A 23785-nucleotide genomic window follows, 5' to 3' on the forward strand; every position below is an offset into this window, starting at 1 on the left:
TTCATGCCCATCACCCCATTACCATGTCCCCCCACCCACCTTCCTCCAGTGACCCTCAGTTTGTTTCCTGTAGTTAAGAGTCTCCTATGGTTTGTCTCCCTCTCTGTGTTTGTTTTTTTCTTTTTCTGAAGGTTTTAAGTTCCCTAAAGCCTGAGCTCTTTGGATCGCCCCTCACTCTTCATTCTGTGGTTTTCTTTGGAGCCTTTTACGTGGCGCTGCTTGCAACTAAGTCACCCCATATCACATCTGCATTTCTTTCAAGAGAGCACCCATCCCCCAAAGGTTCCATCCTTTGGATTGGTGGACTAGGAGAACCACTGGTGTGTTACCTGGATCCCTCGAGGCTTAGGAATAGAAGAGAAAGGCCACACTACAGGAGAACCCTGTGTCCTTCTTGTAGCCCACCCATCAAGAGGGTGGCTGTGAACACAAAGTGAACTGTGTGGGAGGAGACATGTTTATTTTGCAGCATAATAAACATGCTACTGGATCTTCAGACAGTCCACCACGGAGACCACCTTTTCTCAGGGTATCCGCACACATGGCTTGACACTGGGCCTCTCAGGGGTCACCCAGCTGCTCTGAAAGGTGTGTGAGGTGGGTCCTGGAGACCCAACAAGTAGTAAGAGAGGCTGAGGGGTGGAAGGAGTCCATCTGGTTCTATCTCTGTCCAGCATATAAATTGCTTCTCCATCCTCACCTTCTCCTCCTTACAGAGAATTGACAGCTTCCCAAGTCAGCCATTTCCATTTTTTAACAACCTTGTGAAAGAGTTCTTCCTTATGCTGGATCGTAACTCCTCCTTGGCACTAGAGCCCTGACAAAACACTGATAAATTCAGTCAAGCACTCATGGATATTGAGTGATTGTCGACACTTCTAAGAGGGGTTTCCTGATAAACCCTTCCGAGATCAATGAAATATAAAACAAGTTCCCAGGCAAATGAACCATTTGAGCGGTTACATCAAATTATTTTTATTAACCTAGACATCCCCCCAAAAAATGATTTTTTTTCCTTTTAAAATAATTGATATTTTAGGCTTTCTTCTAAAAAAGCATTGCTAGTGGACCCGTGTGTCTGTTGAGGTTAGCACATGAAAATAAAACCCTATAGCACCCAGTGTGGCGAACACCGTTGCCCTGCCTCCGCTCTGGAGTAGGGTGCCTACGGCTTCTGCTCGCCCTGCAGCTATTCCAGCTCATCAAGAAGAGAAGCCGGGACAAGCCTCTGCTCCACTCATCCTGAAATCTCATCCAGCTAATCTCACACCTCAGAGTGGTGTATGACTTCACTGTCAGAGTGTGGCCCACAGAATCCCAGGCCTGCCCTCTCTGCTTGCATCGGAAGCCATATGTGTTCTTTACGTTGACAAGTGGAAGGGAGACTGAAGGCACAGGAGCAGAGCTCATCCCCGACTTCTGTTAGGAATGGGGCAGAGCACTCATGCTCCACAACCACCACTTACTTCTTTCTTTTATCAAATTAAGGAATTCACTTGTAGTGAAAATATCTACACGATCATCTTCATCGCCCTAAATCTCCACTCTGTACTTTAGCTTTCCTTTATCAATAACCTGGCTGCTCTGACCTCTTTGTTCACATTCTCCTAGCACCAGGATGCTTGTGAGTCCCCAGTGCTCCTGGGCCATCGGGACACCTCTACGCAAGGGTGTGCTGGAGGACATAACCAATGGCGTGGGAAAATGGGAAAGTTCAGATGGTCTGTTGGGGTGTCAACAGGGAAGACAGTGATGTAGTAGCGTCGTATGGTGACAGGTGGTAGCCATACTTTGTGGTGAGCATAACAGAAGATACGGAAAAGTTGAACCATTATGTTGTACACCTTAAACCATGTAAGATGCTGTGTCAACTCTACTCCAATAAAAAAATAAAATAGATGGGGCACCTGAGTGGCTCAGTCAGTTAAGTATCTGGCTCTTGATTTCAGCTCAGGTCATGATCTCAGGGTTGTGAGATCGAGCTCCGTGTCAGGCTTCACACTCAGTGGAAAATCTGTTTGAGGATTCTCTCTCTCCCTCTCCCTCTGCCCCTCCCCACGGAGCTCTCACTCTCTCTCTCTCTCTCTCTCTCTAAAATCAGCAATTCAAGAAGTCATTTTTTAAAACAGAATGGAATATTAAAGCAAGATGGGAAAGCCACCTGAGAGTCTTGGTGCTGCAGCACCCACCTAGGACAGTGGGAACATTTGGGAACTAACAGCAACACTCAGTTTAGGAGGACACTGAGAAAGGAAAGGTCAGGAAAGACAAGAGGCTATCCCCTGTGTCCTAGCCCAACACGGCCAAGACCCATCTCTGCTTTATGCTGAAAGCCTTTGCTTACAGAAGAACCAGTTCTAAAGGAAGGGGGTCCTGTTGGGTGAGGAGCTGCCGTCGCCCACATCTAGACGGCTCTCCCTCCGGGCCACCAGCCGCGGAAGCTGGTGGACGGTCTCAGCTAGCCCAGGACAGCCCAGGAAACCAAGGCCACGGCTGCTGGTGCCATTTCAAAGGCGAGGAAGAATGAGCGTGGATCTCTAACTTGTCCTCACAAGGAAGTGGGAATTGGAGGGTGTGGGGAGTCGGCAAAGGCCAACCTGGTGACAACCCTTGGCCTCATGATGCAGTTTCCCACAGGAACAGCCCTGGGATGGCAGAGGCTGGCATTTAAATGTTAGAAATGCTTTTTCTGACCTTTCGCAGCTAATGGAGTCTGTGTCTTTCTCTGCCTTCAGGTCCACATCGGCCAAATGTATTCGACTGACAAGCTGATCATTGAGAATCAAGAGAAGCCTAGGACCTAGGGAGCCGGGGCCAGCCGCCACGGGCAGCAGAGGGCTGCCTTCAGCATCCATCCTGCGCTTGGTCAGCTCCCCACAGACCGCAGGTGGCCTCCTCCAACGATAGCCTCTCGCTCCGCCTGCCCTCAAGGAGCTGATAAACTGAGTCTGGTGTCCATTCCTCGGCAGCCTTAGTGAAAAGGGTGGCTGTGTCTCCTTGATTCAGGTGTTAGAATGAAGAAGTGGCGCTCACTCGGAACACTGCTGTGTATTGTCGCATCTCCTCTCCTCTGTATCTCTCCACCACTTGTATAGAGCGCCTCCGCCCTCTGTTTCTTGGTTGACAATAAACAGAATTGTCTCCCTGAGCCTTCTTGCACCAGAATGTTCCCGATAATGAAGGCACTCCCACTTGCCACTGAGGCAGGTCCTGCAGAGGGTGGTGGGGACCCAGCAGAACGGTCCCCTTGGTGAAGGCAAGTCTAGGCACCCAAGATTTGGAGGGCTGCGGGGAAGAGGGCAGGGCCAGAGGGGTAGAGGGTACATCCTGCAGTTTATCCCCTGTGTGACCACAGAGGGGCCCGCATGTGGCTTCACGCGTGGGCACAGGATCCTGCCGGCCTGCTGCTCAGAGTGTGGACCCCACCCGGGCGCTTGCTGGAGATGCGGAATCTCAAGCCCTACCCCCAACATTTTGAATCAGAATCCTAAGTCTAACACATCCAGGTGACCTTAGTGCTGGCCAAGGTTGGGGAAGGGCCACTCGGCACTGCTTCCCAGAGTTAGCTTTCCGGACAGAGCCATGAGCACTTGACAATTGGAGAGTTTTTTTGTCTGTATTTTATTTTTTTTTTAAGATTTTATTTATTTATTCATGAGAATACACAGAGGAGAGAGAGAGAGAGAGGCAGAGACACAGGCAGAGGGAGAAGCAGACTCCATGCAGGGAGCCCGACGCGGGACTCGATCCCAGGTCTCCAGGATCACGCCCTGGGCCAAAGACGGCGCTAAACCACTGAGCCACCCGGGCAGCCCAGAGTTTTTTTAAAAGCAGTTTCTTGGCACATCCTCCCCTCAGCTCTGACTTAGTAAGTAAGAGGTGAGGCACGATCATTTATATTTACATGCTTAAAAGTCCCCTCATGTCTTTAATGTCTAGTTGGTTTGTAGGAGCTCTGCTTTTTGAGGATGTTGCAGGTAATAAAGATATTTGTGTGCATTTAGCCGTGGAAAACATCAGCTAAAAATAGAAGAAGGTATTAAATTACTTGATATCTGGGGGTTTTATAGGGAACCCAGATACTATCTGAGTGACTTGTTTATCTTTGTAAACAGCACTAAGTGAATTCATTACCAGGGTGTTTAGGTTTGGAACAGGCTCATATAAATATTTACAGGCCTAACATCGCTGTGACAGTGTCACCGAACCTGCCACCCATAGATTGTAGATTCTGTTGTAACAGTGCATCCAAAATAGATTAAAAGTGTACTCCTTCTGTTTGGCAGTACAACTTAGGACTTCAGAAAGCTTTTGCCCATGGATAGTCTTGTACACCTGAACCTTGGTAGGTCTTGGACAGCTCCCCCGAGCCCCAAACAATGTTAGAGCGACAGCGTGGAGCAGACTGTGGGTGTAGGTGATGTGGGAAATGTGCTCTCCCCCTTCAGCTGACTATCATGGGACAGAGTGGCCCACCCTGGGATGTGCGGCTCTGGGTCACTTTTCCACTCTGCATCGGTAGGATATATGGGCATTCAGCAACAAGGGCTAGCTAATGGATGTCACCTCTGATTTATACTTAATTAAAGCTGCTGCTACTTGGAAACCTGTCTGGGGTTGAACCCCTCCCCTAGAAGTGTCAAGTTCCTAGCAGGGCATCCACTCCAGAGGAGCTATCCCCCCCAGATTTGACTGACAGAGGCAGTGGGCCAAGCAAGCCTACCTCGTTCTGCAGGTCTAACAGCAGGTTGCTTTTATGCTAATCAAAGCCCATGAATGGGTTTGAACATGCCCAAAGCCTTAAACGGAGCTAATTTTTGTGACTCAGATAAGAATAACTATGCATTAGGAATATATGGAAAGATACGCAAGAAGCCTGTCCCACAGAATCCACAGATAGGGGGCCTGACCCTGTCTTCCAGATTCAGGGGAGGCGGGCAGAGCCTTGCACTGGGTGCTCCTCAGCTCAGAGTACCAGAGTGGACTTAGGGCTTTGAATAAAGTGACACACCCAGAGTAGTGATCTCTGTTTCTAGAGTTGAGCGTTCCCCATGCTTGAGTGGACCCCCACATCACACTCAGCATCACAGACCTCTGCTGTGCTCGGCTGTTGTGTAGAGGGGCTCAGGCTAGGGTCTGCAGATCACTTTCCCATGTCAGCATTTAGCAAATGAGAAAGGCCACTACAAGACAAAACCATTGGCCAAGCACAGCGATTCTCTAGACCTTCAGAGATAACACTCGGCGGGGCTGGCTATCATGCTTTAATACCTGGGAAACCTTACTTGACCAAGTGCATGGCTGTGGGTCTCCGGATCGTGGAACTGAAAGAAGATCGGGATCGGAGTAGAGCTGGCTTCACATCTACTCCGCCTGCCACCAGCAGCAGTTACTTTCACTACCTTCATCCATAGCTTCATCCAACATCTCCAGGCCCTGAATACAACCAAGCATTCGGGAGCAAAGGGGACAGGCCAAGGGGAACGGCTACCGAGATGACAAAATGTCAGAGCTGACTGGCATTAGAGCCCACCTGGTCCAACCCCCAGATCTGCAGGTGTGAAAACCAAGATGCTGAGCATCCCTGGGTCATCTGCAGACCTTTCTCTGCCATCCCTACCGCTGGTCTTTTATTCATTCATTGAGCACTGACTGTGAGTCAGCTGGTGCCAGGTGCAGGGGAGACCAGTGAACAACGCAGCCCCTGCCTTTGCAGAGCTTGCAGTCCAGCAGAGGAACTGGATGAGAAAGGACACGTCTGAGGAGCGTTACAAAGGGTGAAATAAAGGTGCTGATGGGGAGTATCTGGAAAGCCCTCCCTGAGGGAAGGGGGATTTAAATTGAAGATTAAATGAGGACTTGGGGGGATCCCTGGGTGGCTCAGCGGTTTCGCACCTGCCTTTGGCCCAGGGCGCAATCCTGGAATCCCGGGATCGAGTCCCGCGTCGGGCTCCCGGCATGGAGCCTGCTTCTCTCTCTGCCTCTCTCTCTGTCTCTCTCTCTATGTCTATCATAAATAAATAAAAATAAATCTAAATAAATAAATAAATAAGGACTTGGCCGGACCAAGGGTGGGGAGAGGAGCTCTCTAGGCAGGAGGAACAGCATATGCAAAGCCTGAATGAGGGAGCAGGGTGGCGGGAAGCACCATGCAAGAAACTAAAGGCAGACCAGGATGGCTGGCAAGCAAGGATGAGTCAAAAGGCAGGACCCGCACTGTGGAGGGCCCAGGGAGCCTTGGCCTCAGGACCTAAGAAGTTATTGAAGTTTTTCAGCAGGATAAAGTTTGTAAAGGGGTAACAGATTAGGAGAGGTACAGGGAAACCAACTTTAATGGGAGGTGGAGAAAGGCTTAGACTGGACACTAGTCCAGGTAAGAGATGGTGGTGACTTCACCTAGGACGATGATCGTTGCAAAGTAGAGTCAACATCACCCTGAGAAGAACTTGCTTTGGTTCAGCCGCTCTTCCCAAGGTGAGTGAGAGACGTGTGGAGCAGAGGCGCCCAGCTGAGCCTCCCAGCCAAGTCTCGCTGAGATGGGTCAACTACAGCCAACCCTCAGGCCTATGATACAGAACAAATTACTGTTTTAGGCACAAAGTTTGTGGATAGCTATGCAGCAATGACTAATACAGGGAGCTAGTATTGTAATTTATCTCTTTTTTAGGGCCACATAGCAAACCAAAGAGTAGGTAGGCAAACTTAATAAAACTGTGGGTCTCCTGTGGAGAGCCGTTTCCACAGTACCTACAGAGTACAGATGTCATGTGTCTTAAAGACAAAAGAGCTCGCCAATGACTGGACCCCATTAGGGTATACATAAAAAAAAAAAAAAAGGACCAAAAAGAAGAAAGAAAAAAATAAATATATAGTCAACAGGACTTGGTAATTGATTGGATGTGAAGTATAAAGAGGGTGTCAGGGATGTCCAGGAGGGGTTCCAAGGCCTTGGGTTTGGGGCCTGGGTGACTGAGCAGAAGTTAGGCCACCAGCTGAGACAAGACCGGAGTAGGCACTGTCTGAAGCTTTCTCCTCCTGCCAGGTTCAAACAGAAAGACTAGCATCTACAAATGTGTGTCTTACTTCCAAAGGTTGAAAATATTATTCCTGGTTTTTTCAAACAAACAAAAAATCCACTAGAAGAAAACAATTTAATAAAAGACCCTTATAAAGAAACTTTACCCATAGCTCTCTGTAAGACAAATACACTCCTTCTCCCTGTAATGCCTATAGATATGTATTATCTCTGAGGACAGGATGAGTAGGAGGAAATTTTTCTATATTTTGTAAAAGGTGATATAAGATTTTCAAAGAAGGCGAAGGAAGGTTGGCCTACACAGTCTAAGACTATAGTTCTGAGAACACAACTAAAATGCCCAGTAGAATATCAACAAGTATACAGGAAGCGCACCAGCACATCTTATAACAGAACGAGCTGCTTTCGTTTGTTTGGTACTTCGGCAAACTGTTGGTAGCTTTCTAGATTGGCGGCTATCACACGCACTGAGGCCAGGCTGTAAATAGAGCAGCAGCTGAAGGCATGATACGCACTCAGAACGAAGGAGAACGCATTTCCGATGCCAAGAATGATGTTCTCTGAGTTGGAAACTCTTCTTCTGAGCCTACCCAAGGTCACGAACAAGAAGTTCTTTTCTTTGTTAAATATGGTCAGAACCCAAATGACCTTTTATTTTGTTTTTTGTTTTGTTTTTTAAGGGAGAGAGAGCAAGAGGAGGAGCAGAGGGGGAGGGAGAGAGGGAATCCCAAGCAGACTCTGTGCTGAGCACGGAGTCGGACACAAGGCTCAATCCTGAGATCATGACTTGAGCCAAAATCAAGAGTTGGTCGCTCAACTGACTCCGCCACCCAGGAGCCCCTGGATGACCAGTTCTTGACTAAAGATAATCATATGAACCGAAGAACATTTTAAAAGTTCGACCCATTAAACTTACCAGTGGGCTTCATGACAGTGGCCCAGCGTGTAAATCAGAAGCCACGAGAAGCGGCCACGTTTTCTGAATCGTCAAAACAGACTCATGTGGTGAGGTTATGCAGACGAGTGTGGGGAGGCCCATGCAGATGGTCAGGACTATGAACAAAAGAAACAGTTGCAGGAACTTGTGCTTTGCACATGCCAGGATGGCAGGCACCTCATCACCAATCTGGTATTGGCCGGTTGTTACAGAAAGATCTGGAAGCTGGTAGAGAAAGCAGTGATTTCGGCATAACAGTTTGCCATGCCCTCTACGGACAGTGGCTCACCTCGCCTCTGAGAGCAAACAAGGTCTTTGCTTCTCAGTGTTTCTGCAGCCCTGCTCAGTGCTTCAGGGAACCGTCCGTGAAAACCGCTCCTCGGGTGGTGAGTCCAGACTGAGAGGGACAGTCCTGCCTTTGCTCAGGGCAAAGTTTCAGGGGCAGAGCCCCAGAAGGACGGCTGGCAGGGATGAATCTGCTCTTGGCCGAGCGGCGACCGCTGACACCACGATGGCAGCAGCCAACGAGGTCAGGGTCTTGCCATCCTGAAATGAGCCACACGCAGATGTCGACTCCAGGGGAGCTGGACTCGCACTCGGGGTCTTCGAGAGCCGCTGGCCCCAGGCTGAGCCCGTGTCCCCTCCCAGAGGAGCTGGGCCTCCAGAGGGCAGCCGGCGCAGTGGGGCCACAGCTTCCTAGAGATGATCTTCTCCTCCTCCAGCCAGAAGACTGCACCCTTTTTAAATAAAGTTTACTTTATTTACTTTGTTTGACGGTATCACTCCAACGACTGCCACTTAATCGCTAAAACAGTTCAATAGAACTTCCGATCGGGGGTGTCTGGGTGCTCGTCAGTTAAGCGTCCTACTCTTAACTTCAGCTCAGATCGTGATCTCAGGGCCCTGGGATTGAGCATCTGGCTCCCGGCTCAGAGGCAGCTTCTCCCTCTCCCTCTGCTCCTCTCCTGCCCCCCCCCCACACTCTCTCCCTCTCTCAAATAAATAAATAAAACCTAAACAAACAAACAAAAAAAACCTTTGATCACTTACTAAGTGAATTCATGTGACTTCATCTGTCTTGAGCACAGAGACAGTTTAATAATATAATTGGTTCTGGGTTTTTAAAGGAACACTTCACAGCACACGTAGATATAGGATCAGGGACTGCAATACTAATGCCAAGTGTCTCATCAAGATTTACCATATTTATGGTCTCATTCATTTGGGGAATATAAATAATAGTGAAAAGGAATAGAGGGGAAGGGAGAAAAATGGGTAGGAAATATCAGAAAGGGAGACAGAACATGGAAGACTCCTAACTCTGGGAAACGAACTAGGGGTGGTGGAAGGGGAGGAGGGTGGGGGGTGGGGGTGACTGGGTGCCAGGCACTGAGGGGGGCACATGACAGGGTGAGCACTGGGTGTTATTCTGTATGTTGACAAATTGAACACCAATAAAAAATAAATTTATTATTAAAAAAAAAAGATTTACCATATTTACTCTCTACTCATGCTTCAAACATGTAACCTGTGTTAGGACAACTAATTTGCCGAATTTTAACATTTAAAGGCACGTCTTTGTGGGACTCCATAAGTAGAAGTTGTTCAAAGAGGGAAGTGATATGTCAGTAGCAGATTGCAAAAAAATAAAATATTTCTTTTTCTAAAAAAACTGGAAGAAAAAACAATTCTTTTGAGAATATGGAAATAAATAAATAAATAAATAAATAAATAAATAAATAATAAAAAAAAACTGGTAGACAGGAATATGGAGCAATGAGGGGAATGAGGATGGTGAAAGTGGCCGGAAGCCTGAGTCCTAGGGATACCACCGCAGGAGGGGCTCTAACTCCAGCTGGGCCACTAACTGACTTTGCTCCTTGTAGGCAACGTGGGATGACCAGATCCCTGGACCCCTAGCAACCTTTCTAGCTTCACAGCTTGCAATGCCAGTTAAATCAAAAGGAAAGAAACAATCCTGGAGACGCTTTGAGTGTTTCTGGAATAATTATCAGGAAATCTTCAGGAAGGGGATCCCTGGGTGGTGCAGCAGTTTGGCACCTGCCTTTGGCCCAGGGCATGATCCTGGAGACCCCGGATGGAATCCCACGTCGGGCTCCCAGTGCATGGAGCCTGCTTCTCCCTCTGCCTCTCTCTCTCTCTCTCTGTGTGTGTGTGTGTGTGTGTGTGTGTGTGTGTGTGTGTGACTATCATAAATAAATAAAAAATTTAAAAAAAAAAAGGAAATCTTCAGGATGAGTCCCCTAAGCAGTATGGGTTTGGTGCTCTTTGTGTGGGCCGTAGTTTTCAGCCCAGCCCATGGTTCATGAGAATGTGGATTTTGGGTTAAACTGGGCAGCGCAGCCAGCTGAGCTCCCTGCAAAGGTACAGCAAAGTCCTGGAGGAAGGCCCTGGCCCCTCGGAATCCTCCCCAGCCTCCAGCCCCGTATCTGACCGAACAGGTTTCCAATTTTTTCTGAACTGAACATTTTTTCTTGGGATCCCCTGGCTGGCTCTGTTGGTAGAGCACACAACTTTTGATCTCAGGGTTGTGAGTTCAAGCCCCGCGCCAGGTATGGAGCCTACTAAAAAAAATAATAATAAAAATAAATATATATAAGTATATATATAAATATATAAATTTATATAATTATAAATTTGTTTATTTAAACAAATGAAAACTCTCTCCCTAGCTTCTGCTGGCTTCTGAGATTCCCAAAGCAAAACCTGGACCCTGCTGAAAAAGAAAGGGGATATCCCCGCCTGGCTTACCCTGCAGTAACTTTGCTTTGGATGTTTTCCCTACAGGCATGTGATTAAAAACGAAAGTTCGAAACGTATGCAAGCAAGAGTGAGCACTCTGGGGTAGAGGCAGCTTGTGGGTGAGCCCGGGGTTCCTATGCCTGGGCATTGTCTGGGGGAGCGCAGCTAAACACATGGAGAACAGCTGGAAAATGACCAGAGGCTGGACGGGCTACGAGAGCAAGAGAACCGCGATTGGAGAGAGCTGGAGAGATCCTGGGGCATGAATCAGCCCCCCGAGTGGGACGCGGAAGATGGGGAGCGCCGTGCAGAGGCAGGCACGCTGAGCGCACCGGCTAGATCAGCTCGGCCCGGCCGCTTGCGCTGAGGATTGACAAAGGGGCAGGTGCACACCGTGGCCCCAAGCTGCCCACATCCCAGAAAGTCCTTGGTTCTTCTCCTCTTCCAGCTCCGCCTCTTCTTGGCAGCGAGATCCCAAGTAAGTGGCTTCTCTAAACTTCTGTTCCCCCATCTCTGGAATGGCCCTAACTGCCTACCCACCTCACAGGGTGGCCTAAGGATCATGAATGCTGCCGTGCCGCACATCAAGTTCCTCAACCGTATGTGATACGGAATGAGCGAGCAAACTTTAGGTGTTGTAGCGTTCCTTTAGCAACTGTATCAGAGGGGCGCCTGGGGGGCTCAGCCGTGGAGCACCTGCCTTGGGCCCAGGGTGTGACCCCGGGGTCCCAGGATTGAGTCCCGCACTGGGCAACCTGCATGGAGCCTGCTTCTCCCTCTGCCTGGGTCTGTGCCTCTCTGTGTGTCTCTCAGGAATAAATCAATTAAATATAAAAAAAAAAAAAAAAGAGAATCATCCAGAAGGAGCACAGTGGTATGGGATGAGACGTCACCTTTTCCGAAGGCCCTTGGAAGCCAAGGCCAGGAGTTGGGACGGCAGTCTAAGAGAAAAGGGTTAAGTGACCGTGTTATAAGTCAGTTGTAGCTTCTGTATGAAAACCAGACTGGAGGGACACATGGGTGAGTGACATCAGGAGGGTCTCGTCGCTGACCCGATGAGAAGTGATACGGCGGGAGTGGAAGGGAGCAAGTTGTTGGAGTGTTTCAGAAATGGATGCCTGGGGGGCTCAGCAGTGGAGCACCTGCCTTGGGCCCAGGGCGTGACCCTGGGGTCCAGGATCGAGTCCCACTTCGGGCTCCCTGTAGGAGCCTGCTTCTCCCTCTGCCTGTGTCTCTGCCTCTCTCTGTATCTCTCAGGAATAAATCAATAAAATCTTAAAAAAAGAAAACTGTATCAGACGCCTTAGGGGATGTAAAAATGAACCAGATGGAGATTTTTCCCTTAAAGTGCTCACTGACAGCACCTAAGACATGTAAATACCTTTGCAAAGTCTAAGGGGGTAAGTCACCTAGGAGGGCCCTACTTTCAGGGCTAGGAGGGGAGGGGAGATCAAAGGGAGAAAATATTTCTGCCTGAACTGTGAATTCTAGGCTAAGGAGCCTGAGTTTTATTTGGTGGGAAGAGCGCTGTTAAGAAGGGGATGGTGGGACACAGCAGATTAACTGCCTTGTGCACACGATGCCTCTTGGGGGAGACAGCCGGGAAATTGTTGCCGTCACTTAGATGCAGTCTAACGCCTGCCTGGGGTGCGCCGTGGTAGGGACTGGATCCAGAGGGAAGAATGGATCCAAACGGCATTTGCAAGTGAAAGATTTGATGAGCGAAGGGATACTTAAAGAATAGGAATGACGCAAAGATCATTGGAATGCTGGGTCCTGAAACACTGGCAGGGTGGGGTTGCCTCTCACTGAACCACACGTAGGCCAACAACACGTCTCCCTTGGGGCAAATTCACGTCCCCAGATATACACCTCACTGCACTGCTGTAGGTCTACGGTTCACAGTACTGTGTGTTTTACTGTGTTGCAGTAGAGACACTTTGGGGTATCTGCCCACCTCCCGAGACCCCAACAGGCATTGGGGGCTCTTGACAACCATTTCACATCATAATCCTACCCCACTTCCAGCCGCAGCTAATGGAACAGAGATGCATACCCTGTCTGACCCAAAGTGGGCCGAATTTTTTCTCTTAGAAACTCAGAACCAGGGGGCAGGCCGGGTGGTTCAGCGGGTTAGCACTGCCTTCAGTCCAGGGCCTGATGCTGGAGATCCAGGATCGAGTCCCACGTTGGGCTCCCTGCATGGAGCCTGCTTCTCCCTCTCTGACTGTGTCTCTGCCTCTCTCTCTGTGGGTGTCTCATGAATAAATAAATAAAATCTTAAAAAAAAAAAAGAAAGAAAGAAAGAAAGAAGGAAACTCAGAACCAGGCACGAGAGTTCCATTTCCAGCTGGGCTCTTTGCTGGAACTGGAGGGCACAGACTCGGGAGATGCAGAGCAGCCACCTTCCATTCGTCATGCGGACGGAGGAGAGGAGATGCTAGTCTGCAGGGAGAGACGAATGCAGCAGATCGGAGGGGGAAGAGGCAGAGAGAGCCTCCTGATTCCGGTGGCCCTGAGAGGCCCAGCTGCCTTCCGATGCACGTGGTAGCCCCACATCCATCAGACGGACGCCCCTGTTTGCTCCAGCTGGTTGGAGCTGGTTTCTGTAACTTGCAGTTTGGAACATTGACTGATGCTGTTGAATGAAATCCGGGCCTGGGTGGAAGAGCACAAGTTCACGTTTTTCAGTAGGTGGGTTCTCTCTCCCCCCAGAAGTAGGTAACTGGCACTTTGAAGACAGGAGGTAGGAAGAAGAGGGAGGTGGACCTCTTGTCCCGATATTAAGAGGTCTAGATGTCTAGCGACGCCCTGAGAGGCCTAGAAGGTCTAGGCCTCACCCTCCCAGGAGACCCAGAAGGAAGGAAAGAACCCGAGCAAAACCGCCTTTGCTTCTTATGGATGAACTTGGTATGTTGTCTTCTTTGTCTTTGTTGTAGCTGAACATGGACAAGAGAAATGGATGCGGGTCGGGCTGTCCTGGATTCACATCCAAGCTCAATCTCTTACTCGGCACATTACTCAAACTCTCGGAGACTCAATTGCTTTAATTATAAAATCGGAATAATATGTCTCTCCCAGAGTTGTGTTGAAGTCCCAGGGGAGTCCAGTGGCCCAAGCTTTGTACCACTTGAGAAATAAGACCAATGAAGGCCCGTAGGAACAGAACGGCATCTTTGTTATTGGCGCAGGCTACAGGGACCAAGTCTACAAATGTGTGAGTCAAAATGGGCCAAATACATCCGTATTCCCAAGGAGACCCTTCACACCAGGTGAGTGTACGCACTGCCCAGGTTGTGGCCCCCCACTGCTGCCGTGAGAGGAGACGCCCTCAGAACTTGTGCAGGAGCCCACACAACCGGAGAACGTGGGCAGATGGCTGCGGCCCACCCCGCAGGCCACCGTGGGCAGCAGACAGGAGGGCGCAAGAGCCCACCAGCGAGGGAGAAATCCAGTGGCCAGGAGTGGAGGAACGGTGTTTCCCCTCCCCAGCCCCCAACTGCCAGTTGTGAGGACTGAGGGAGCTAATCCTGGCAAGCGGCATCACGTCCCGTGGGAATCTTCCCAAATCAATCAGCCCTTCTCTTCAGCAAGAGAGAGACATAACTGACAAGTTAGGACACCACAGACAAGTTCTGCCCACAACTGTAGCTCGAGGGGGGTCTGTCTCAGGGAGATGCAGCATGGCATGTGCACACCTGTAGCTCTTGCCGATCCATCCACCGTGCCTCGGACACGATGTAAGGATCTCTGTGTGCTGCCCATGACTGCGGGAGGCATGGTTTCCAGGTTAGGAACAACGCTGCTGGAAACCTCCTCCTGTGTGCCTCTAGGTGTGCATGCATATACACACCTGTACATCTGTGGGACTTCTGGTCAGAGGGCTCCGTGTGCATTCCACCGTAGTAGATACAGGTTTGCAATGCGGCAGTCCCACTTCTGGGAGGTCTGGACATGCATGTGAGACAGGGGTGATGCAAAGGGGCTGAGGGAGGATCATCTGCGGGGAACAGAGGCAGAGCCACCGGCCTACCAGCCCTCCCCCGCCTTGCAGAACCAACTCCGGGGTTCGGGGAAGGGGGGTCAGATTTTTTTGAGGAAAACACTTCCCCATGTGTGTGGAGCTGGCTAGGGTTTGTAGAAGAAAGGAAGATGGGAGCATGAGTACAGAGAAGGTGCCTGTAGATGTAGATTTGGAGTTGTCCCCATAAAGGCCCGAGTGGCCTGAACGCAAGCTCCCTGAGAGCCACTTCCCCCCTATGTCTTCACCCCCACACCTCCCAACACCATGGCTGTGCTGGCCCCATGAGAAGAGCTCCATCCACTCTTGCTGAAAGAATGGATAGATTTCTGATGAGGTGACTGAGGGGAGGGTGGCCTCAGTCGGTAGCACACGCAACTCTTCATCTCAGGGCCGTGAGTTGGGCATGGAGCTTACTTTAAAAAAAAAAAAAAAAAAAGGAATTCTATATTGCCTTCCCCGGTAGAATTTTCAGCATCTTTATAAGAGAAAAAAAGTTAAAGGTGGATTTCCAGAGAACTGTGTGGCAGGCAGAAGGAGAATCAGTCCCAGAGGGGCTGACAAGGAACAGCTTAGAGGGAAAGGAAGCAGATCAGAAGAGGGTGGCCACAAAAATCAAAACAGGTCCCAAAGAATGGATTTTCAACAACACCAAACAGGAAGCCTTCCAAAAGTAGTTTCTTAACCCAGGGTGGATCACCTTGGAAGAAGCTGCCTCAAGGAAACACGAAGATGTACGTCAGATGAACATATGTACAGTGTGTATGTTACGACAACACGCGGACACAGTGTACATCCTATCATGTGAACCACAGGAAACAAGTGGCCTGTTGGCTTAGTACGGTGACAAGAACAGTTGGGTTAGCACATTGGGAGCTTCGCTCATTCTTCCTACATTCCGAGGAAGATGGGCAACATTTACCGTCAGGATGAAATCAGTAGAAACCACCTGGTAGAGATCAAAGGGAAAAGAGAAAGATGTGGAGAACCAACTGTCTGCTTGGGACTTTGTCAATAACTTCCCTTTGGGGACATCTGGGTGGCTCAGCGGTCGAGCGCCTGCCTTCGGCCCAGGGTGTGATCCTGGAGACCCGGGATCGAGTCCCATGTCGGGCTCCCCGCATGGAGCCTGCTTCTCCCTCTGCCTGTGTCTCTGCCTCTCTCTCTCTCTCTCTCTCTGTGTGTGTGTCTCTTGTGAATAAATAAATAAAATAAAAATAAATAAATAAAAACAACAAAAAAATACCTCCTTTTGTACTCCAGACAATCTGGTTAGGGGGCAGTTACCACCCCTATCCTGCAAATAGGAAAACTCACACAGGTTAAGGGACGGGTTTGAAAGCACGCAGATGGCTGAGCTGGGGCCAGCTGCAGGGCCTGGCTCCCCTGGAGCCCGCGTGGCTTCCCCACATCATGCCTCCAACCCCGGCAAAGAAGTATACTCTCCTACCAGAGCAGCTGACAGTGCTTTATACACTTCTCAGTGATAGGGATTTTTTTTTTTTGAAGGCTTAATTTAATTTTGTTTTTATTATGACTCTTTAAATTTGGAAATGGTCTAAAACTCCCAAGAAATTGCAGAAATAGTACAGAGAAATCTCACGTATCTGGTACACGGCTTTCCCTGATAATAATCTCTTCTATAATCACTGTATTTTGTCAAAACCAGGAAGTCAATGTTGGTACAACACTAACTCAAAGCTTTTCTTTTCTTTTTTTCTTTTTAAGATTTTACTTATTAATTTGATAGAGAGGGACAGAAAGCACAAGCGGGGGCCGGGTAGGGACAGAGGGAAGAAGCAGACCCTCCACTGAGCAGGGAGCCAATCCCAGGACACTGGGATCATGACCTGAGCCGAAAGCAGATGCTTAACTAACTGAGCCACCCAGGTGCCCCTAACTCATTTTTCCTTTCTTTCTTTTTTTTTTTTTTTTTGCATTTTTAAAACTTTTATTTAAATTCATTTAACTAACATATAATGTACTATTGGTTTCAGAGGTAGGGGTCAGTGAGTCATCAGTCAAATGTAATACTCAGTACTCATTACATCACGTGCCCTCCTAAACGTCCATCACCCAGTTACACCATCCCCTACCCCATCCCTCCAACAACCCTGTTTGTTTTCGATGATTAAGAGTCTCTTATTATTTGTCTCCCCCTCTGATTTCATCTTGTTTTACTTTTTCCTCTCTTCCCCATGATCCTCTATTTTGTTTCTTAAATTCCACATGCCTAACTCATTTTTCAACATCCGCAGTGAGGATTTAATTCTCTGTGGTGGCACGCTGCCCTGTGATTGTAGGATGTTCGGCAGCACAGCCAGTAGCACCCTGCACCCCAATTGTGACTACCAGAAATTTTCCAGACTGAGTGATAGCTATTAAAGTACCAAACTAAGAAAAAAAAAAAGTACCAAACTGCTTTACATTCTTTATTCAAAATACAATTTTGGTGTTCAGCACTTCTTTTTTTTTTTTTTTTTAGATGTTAACACATATAGAAAAATAACCACAGCAAACAAAGTTTTTTTTAAGTCTTCAGAATTTAAAAAAGACTTTTTCAAACCACAAAAATATAACTAGCCTTTAAAAAAAAAATCAGGGAGAAAGATGAAGGCTGCATTTTGACTACAATTCTCTGTTTAAATAAACACTAACAAAAATCACATTCACAGAAATCTGTTACTCATCGCAAACATCCCACTGGGCACATTTCTCAAGCAAATCTTAAGACAGAAATTGATGAGGTTATTTTCTCTCGCATTATCGGAAAGAACTGTAAAATTTCTATGGAATCACATAAAAGTCTACTGTCTGAAATAGTGGCCCATTCTCGTACCTGCTGTCTGGCTAATAAAGGAGCATTTGGCCCCATCTGGTTTCGGCCAAGGAGGGCAGACCTTGTGCCAATAAAAGTTGATCATTTTTGCTTCAGCTCTGAGACCCACCCCCCGCCCCCAGACAGGGCAGGAACCTCACCAACTTCCCTCCTTCGGGGAGCCGGAGCCCTCCCCGGGCAGTGTCCCTGGCCCCAAGGGGGGGGGGCGGTCTGGGCCAACACGCAGAAGGCCAACTCCATCCCCACTCACAGAGGGAGGAGCCACTGCACATCAGTCTCCTGCCCAAATCCCAGGCCTCTGCTATCACATAATCGATCCCTTACCACAGGCATCTGCGTCGCCTCGGACTCCCTGGACTACAGAGAATGTTGCTGAATCCTTTTAGAACCCCTGGGCTGTAACATAGTGATCTGGAGAGTGAAGCCTGCGTCTGTGAGATCTTCTGAACCGCCTGGAAGGGGCAGAGTCAAAAGCCAAGGCTCGCAGTGGCCAGCAGCACACTTCTGCTCGGGCCAGAGGCTGCAGGGCCTGCGGGAGGACAACGGTGGCCCAGGCCTGAGGCCCAAGGTGGGAGTGTCATCCCCTCCGACCTTCTCACGGCTCCAGGCGGTGGTCGGTGGTCGGTAGTGCCGGGCAGCGCAGCCCTCACCCCCAGAACTCAAGGCTCGTACAACCCCATTTTGAAGCTGTTGTTTCCTCTGCCAGGAAAGTAGTCTCCCTGGGCATGTTGACTGATGCGTAAATTCATTTTTAATGGCTCGATGGTAAATCGCAAAGTCCAAAATAACAGAGGATCTAGGAACAGAAGCAAACGCTAACTCAGATTTGAAGAAATGGGGGGACAAAGGGATTGAGTCTCACAAACCTTTCTAAATATGTATTGTTATTTAGTTATTTGCAAAAGAACATGTTGTGTAGTTAGTTCATTGTTAAGCATTCATTTGCAATGTAACATCCACTTATGTTCACAATTATCTGTTCAATATCAATGTATAGGTATCTCTGGGACCTTCAAACTCAATTTGATTTATAGATTTATGATCCTAAAACAACAGACCTCACTAATCTTGGGGTCTGCACTTAATTTGAGTGGACACATCAGCTTTGGGGTTTTCTGGCTGAAAAATGTAATATCAATAGCACATGCCTGGGGCATCTGGGTGGCTCAGTAGGTTAAGTGGCTGCCTTTGGCTCAGGTCATGATTTCGGGTCCTGGGATCGAGCCCCACATCAGGCTCCCTGCTCAGCAGGGAGTCTGCGTCTCCCTCTGTCCCTCCCCCTCTGCTCATTCTCTCTTTCTCTCTCTCTCTCAAATAAATAAATAAAGTCTTAAAATACACACACACACAAAACAACATGCCTCAAATCTGTGCATAAAATCACAATTGCTCCTTAACCAGAGGCTCCTTAACCCAACAGGAATATACAAATGGAAGGCTCTGGACTATTTAAAGTCGTTCTGAATATACACTCACATTTCTTTTTAAATAATGTAAAATTAGAAAAAAAAAAAAAAAAACCTAACTCTCTCCAGGAAACTGTAACCTGTTCCATTACACCAGAATAACCTCCTGAAAACAAGGATGTTTTTTACTCAGAGCTGTGGAGGAAGGAGCTGAAAGGACATGTGCTCCGGAGAGCACTGCAAGGTGGCCCCTCGAAAGACCTGGTTTCCCACGACCATAAACTCCTCATCCGTGGAGTGGATGCTCCCTCAGCACAACACGCGCACAGCTATTTGCAGGAAAAGCCATCTGTAGGATGTGCTCATGAATTTTTCAAAGTGGAGATGAAACGTTTCAAACTTAGTTCACCAAAAAAAAAAAAAAAAAAAAACTACCTGTTTTCCATGTTTATTCAATTCAGATTTTCAGGCACAATTTCCCATTCCAGGATACATGAAGATGCCGTTGACTGTCCTCAGGAAATGACCTCGGGTAACAGTTTCAAAGGACCTGCGCGATACCAACCATGAGAATGGGATGAGTGACTACAATCAGGAACTACAATACTAGTCTCATTTCTCTGAATGTCTGAAACATTTAGAGAGTCTAGAATATTTTTGCTTTACTGGAGATGTTTGTAGGTGCGTAGAAGTCCCGGCTAAACTGGCTCTGAACTCCTGCCTTAAACTATTCTATTAGATTCAATAGCAAAACTCAGCAGCACACCTTAAAAGTAAGCCCTTGTTGATCTTTGCCATCTCCAAAACCGACATTCAGCTGGAATGTGACTCTGCTCTCCCCTGGCCAAAATCTGTCCACTCGGGGACAGCCAAGGTCAAAGGACTAGACTCTACAAAACGCAGATACAAAGTCTACACAAAAGATTCAAAATTAAATGTAAATCCTAAGGAACCTGAAGTTGTTTAGGGCTCCAACACCCGGCCTCTGGAGGATTAGAGGACCACCCCGGGCTGCCTTCTGGTCATCTCCCCGACCAGCTAAAGGGGGTCGGCGGGGGGGGGGGGGGGGGGCATGAAAACCCAGCAAATCACCAGGTGGAGCGTGTCTACTATGTAGGGACAAGAGCTCCCCTCTGCGGGCTGATGTGCAGGGGGACCAGGACCCTGCCAGGGAGGCAGAGCCGGGGCCACGGGGCTGAGCCACCTGCCCCCAGACCTTTGCCCCCGCGTCTACACTGAGCACATCCCGGATCTCTGGAAGACCGGCCTGGCCCTGGCCTCACGGGGACTAGCTGTGCAAGGCTGGCCCGCCCACAGCTCCCTGCCCGCGGCTGATTAAATTCCCCCACGTCACGGGCTCCCTCTAAACTGCACACTTGTGCTCCATTGCGAGAATCAAAAATACACATTGGATTCAGTTCCACGAAGCTACAAAAAAGGAAAGCATCCCATTTCCTCTGGGAGGCCGTTCCCTGCGCTCCTGACAGCACGTGTGACGCGGGTCACAGGCCTCCCGGCGGCCCCGAGCCACACGCCCCGAAGACACGCGCGGGAGTCGGGGTGCAAGGCCTCGCACGGAGGCAAGCACGCCCGCTGTGCAAGGGGGGTGTGGGGCTGGGGAAGGAGGTGCAGGCCCTCCACGGCTCTAGCATGGACCAGGCAGGAGCTCTGCGCCAGCTGACAGGTGCCCAGGCCGCAGGAGCACAGCGTCACCAGGGAAGGGCTCGGCCCGAAAGGCCCCGGGCACCTGCCCCAGGACTAAGTGGCTCTGCCCCAGCTCCGGCCCGGCCCCGGAGGACAAGGGGCCACCCCGATGATGCAGGAAGCCCCCCTCCCTGCAGCAGGACACTGGCCTCACCTCGGGCACGGGAGGGGGGAGCCCTGTTCCCCACAGACTGCCACAGCGCAGCCTCTGCTTCTGGAGCTCCTCGGGAGGGGACCCACGTTTCATCCCACATTCCCCGGCCCCGGGGCCCATGGACCCACCTGCCCGTGAGGAAGAAGCTGGAAGCTCCCGGTAGAGGCCAGCTGAGCTGAGCAGAAGGGAGTTCGGACCCCTGGAGCTGGGCACGGTTGGCAGCTCTTACATTTCCACCAGAATGCCCGCACTCCCTGGAGTTGAGGTTAACAGCCCTGGAAGACAACAACAACAACTGAATTTTGGAATTTTGCTTTGGGGCATGGGTGTGAACAAAAACTCGTTCCCTTCGGGAAAAACACTCTTAAATACTTCCCTAGTGTGGTCAGTATTGCTCCTTCCTCTGAAACTGCCTTTTCAAAAATAAAACCTATTTAACTTCCTTATGTTTCTTTACAAAACTTGTTCTCAGTCTGTGACAAAAATTTGGCTCTTTATAAAATAAAATTGACATTTAGAAGATTGCCTAGTACTTGCAAAGGCTACAACCACGGGCAGACAGACTGGGCTGTTGGAAATCTCTTACAAAATTCTGAACCTTAGAAAAGCGATTCTCCATGATTTGGGAGACAGCAATGCTAGACTTCCTTACCTAAAAGGCAGGTTGGACATTTGTTATATTATGAAATAAGTACTTTTAAAAGATCAGTTGCTTGAATTCCAAAATATACTTCTGAAAGTCAATTTTTTTTTTTTTGAGGAATAGAAAATTTGCTCTTCACACCTCTTTAGAACCCATTTCTTATTTTATTCCAGATTTGAAGGGCTACCATTTTAAAGAATGCCAGACAAGGGGATCTCTATATTGATCATGCTATCGGGCTCTTCATTTCATCCTTGTGTAATTTTAAATAATCCCAAACAATCTAAAATAATACATAATTATCATATGAATTGGCATTTCAAATTGTGCTATAGGCTGTGTACACTACCAATACTTTTCAACAAAAATGTACTCCAAAACACATAAGAAAAAATATAAAACTTTTATCTTAGTGTTATTATGTAATAATGCACTTAAAAATTTTTTTATTTATTCATGAGAAACACAGAGAGGGGCAGAGACAAAGGCAGAGGGAGAAGCAGGCTCCCCGGAGGGAGCCTGATGCAGGACTCATCCCAGGACCCCAGGGTCCTGCCCTGAGCCAAAGGCAGACGCTCAACCACTGAGCCACCTAGATCCCCCGCAATAATGCACTTTTTAAAAAGAAATAGTATACCAAACCCAGGAAGGGACATTGCTTGATTATGTTTGTAAGAGAAAAATGATGTAATTCTTATCATTGCTTATTTTTACTGTTATAAAGCTTTTTCATAAGTAGGTATGAATTGTTATTATTTCATAGATGTGACTGTTTTTTAGTCTGCTTTACTCTGAGTGTAAGTTATAATTTATTGGCTTCTGATGGCTTCCCACGAATAATTATGTTAAAATTTTTTTTCCCAAGTTCAATTACCTTTGGCAAACACTGCCGTGGTCAAAAGGGAGGTCTCCAAAGCAGAGGTGAAACTAAATATTTCTATGGCTTAAGACATCTCATTTTGATGCATGGAAGTATCCGTCAGTTTTGATAGCTTGACGACAGTTCGGATGGATGCTATATTTCAGCTGTACTGATTTATTATTAATCTTAGATGAAAGATGACAAGTAGATTCTCCTCCCCTGTATAGTAATAATTGTACATTTGGTGTCTTCGTGTTTATTCTGATCAAGATTACTGAAAGTAATAGAAACAGTATTACCTCTAAATAAAAGAGGTTAATTTCAAGTGGCAAACCTTACTAAAAAGTTTAGCTGCTTTATTAAGTGTAACTCTCAGCATATATGTTAAAAACACTTCTCTAGAGCAAGAGATGGCAAGCTTTCCATAAAGGGCCATATAGTAAATATTTTAGCTTCTGCCATATGGTTTTTGTTGCATCTACTCAACTTTGCTCTTGTAGAGGAAGGCAGTCAGAGATTATATGTAAATGAATGTGCATGGCTGTGTTCCAATAAAACTTTATTTATGGACACTGAAATCTGAATTTCACACACTTCTCCTGTGTCACGAAACCGTATTCTTCCTTTGAATTTTTCCAAGTGTTTAAAAATGTAAAAATCATTTTTAGCTCTCAGGCCCTACGAGAACAGATTTCAGGCTGAATTAGGCCCATGGGGCCGTAGAATGCCTACCCTGGTTCCTAAAAAGCAACAGTAGAAGCCATCCATCCTTAAACATTACCATGACGCAGTGAACTGATTGTAGCAATCAGGTGCCAGAAAATACGACAACCAAAGACAGACAAATTACCAAAGACTAAGCACAGCATGGTTGAAAATCGGGTCCTCTCTCAGGATGCTCACCAGCCCCGCTCGTGCAGGGCCACATCATCTTGGCATCCAGGGCCATCGGCAGGTGAGTGAAGAAGCCCAGCCTGAGAGTACCCCTCTGGTTCTGGGCAGCATGCACCTGCTGGGCATGCCTCCTCCTCTGTCAGGTCACCACTACCCGCTGTGGCTCCGAGTCGGACAGAAAGACACCTGTCCTCGCCCCGCATCATCCAGCTCCTGAGAGCCCAACTTCTCTGACTGCTCAAGGCCCACAGAAGTCTAGCGGCTATTATGAGCCCTGCCTGCACACAGGGGTTGAGGGTCAGCGACCCTGCCGGGGACAGCAGGCCCACGAGTGTTCCAAGTCACCAAGCGCCTTCTGCAAGAGGCTTTCAAGAATGGGCCATCTGGGCCTCTCCGCCTCAGAGAGCGAAGACTGAAAACAGGAAACGTGGAAGTACTGCTTGCCCGCCTGATCCGCCGAGGACGATCTCCTGACCAGCCAGACCTCCCGAACGGCGCAGGAGCTGCGGGACCAAGAACAGCGTGC

The 23785-nt window shown here is 48.4% G+C and overlaps 1 protein-coding gene and 1 long non-coding RNA gene across 3 annotated transcripts in view; one reads left to right on the forward strand and one right to left on the reverse strand.

The window, feature by feature from the left end:
* Positions 1-3148, forward strand: part of LYRM4 (LYR motif containing 4) — a 163630-nt gene extending 160482 nt beyond the window's left edge. For both annotated transcript variants that reach the window (XM_025987473.2, XM_025987474.2), the window contains one exon: positions 2736-3148. In XM_025987473.2, coding sequence (XP_025843258.1) covers positions 2736-2804 — 69 coding nt within the window. In that variant the 3' untranslated portion in view covers positions 2805-3148. The remainder of the gene's footprint in view (positions 1-2735) is intronic.
* A 14028-nt stretch (positions 3149-17176) lies between these two features.
* Positions 17177-23739, reverse strand: LOC112911107 (uncharacterized). Its single transcript, XR_003233331.2, has 5 exons — positions 23216-23739; positions 22378-22639; positions 20989-21135; positions 19438-19552; positions 17177-18392 (listed from the first exon to the last, which is right to left on the reverse strand). It is a non-coding gene; the product is annotated as an uncharacterized lncRNA (long non-coding RNA).
* Between the last annotated feature and the right edge of the window lie 46 nt (positions 23740-23785).

The sequence above is a fragment of the Vulpes vulpes genome, chromosome 12 (genome assembly GCF_048418805.1).
Source record: "Vulpes vulpes isolate BD-2025 chromosome 12, VulVul3, whole genome shotgun sequence".
Lineage (NCBI taxonomy): Eukaryota > Metazoa > Chordata > Mammalia > Carnivora > Canidae > Vulpes > Vulpes vulpes.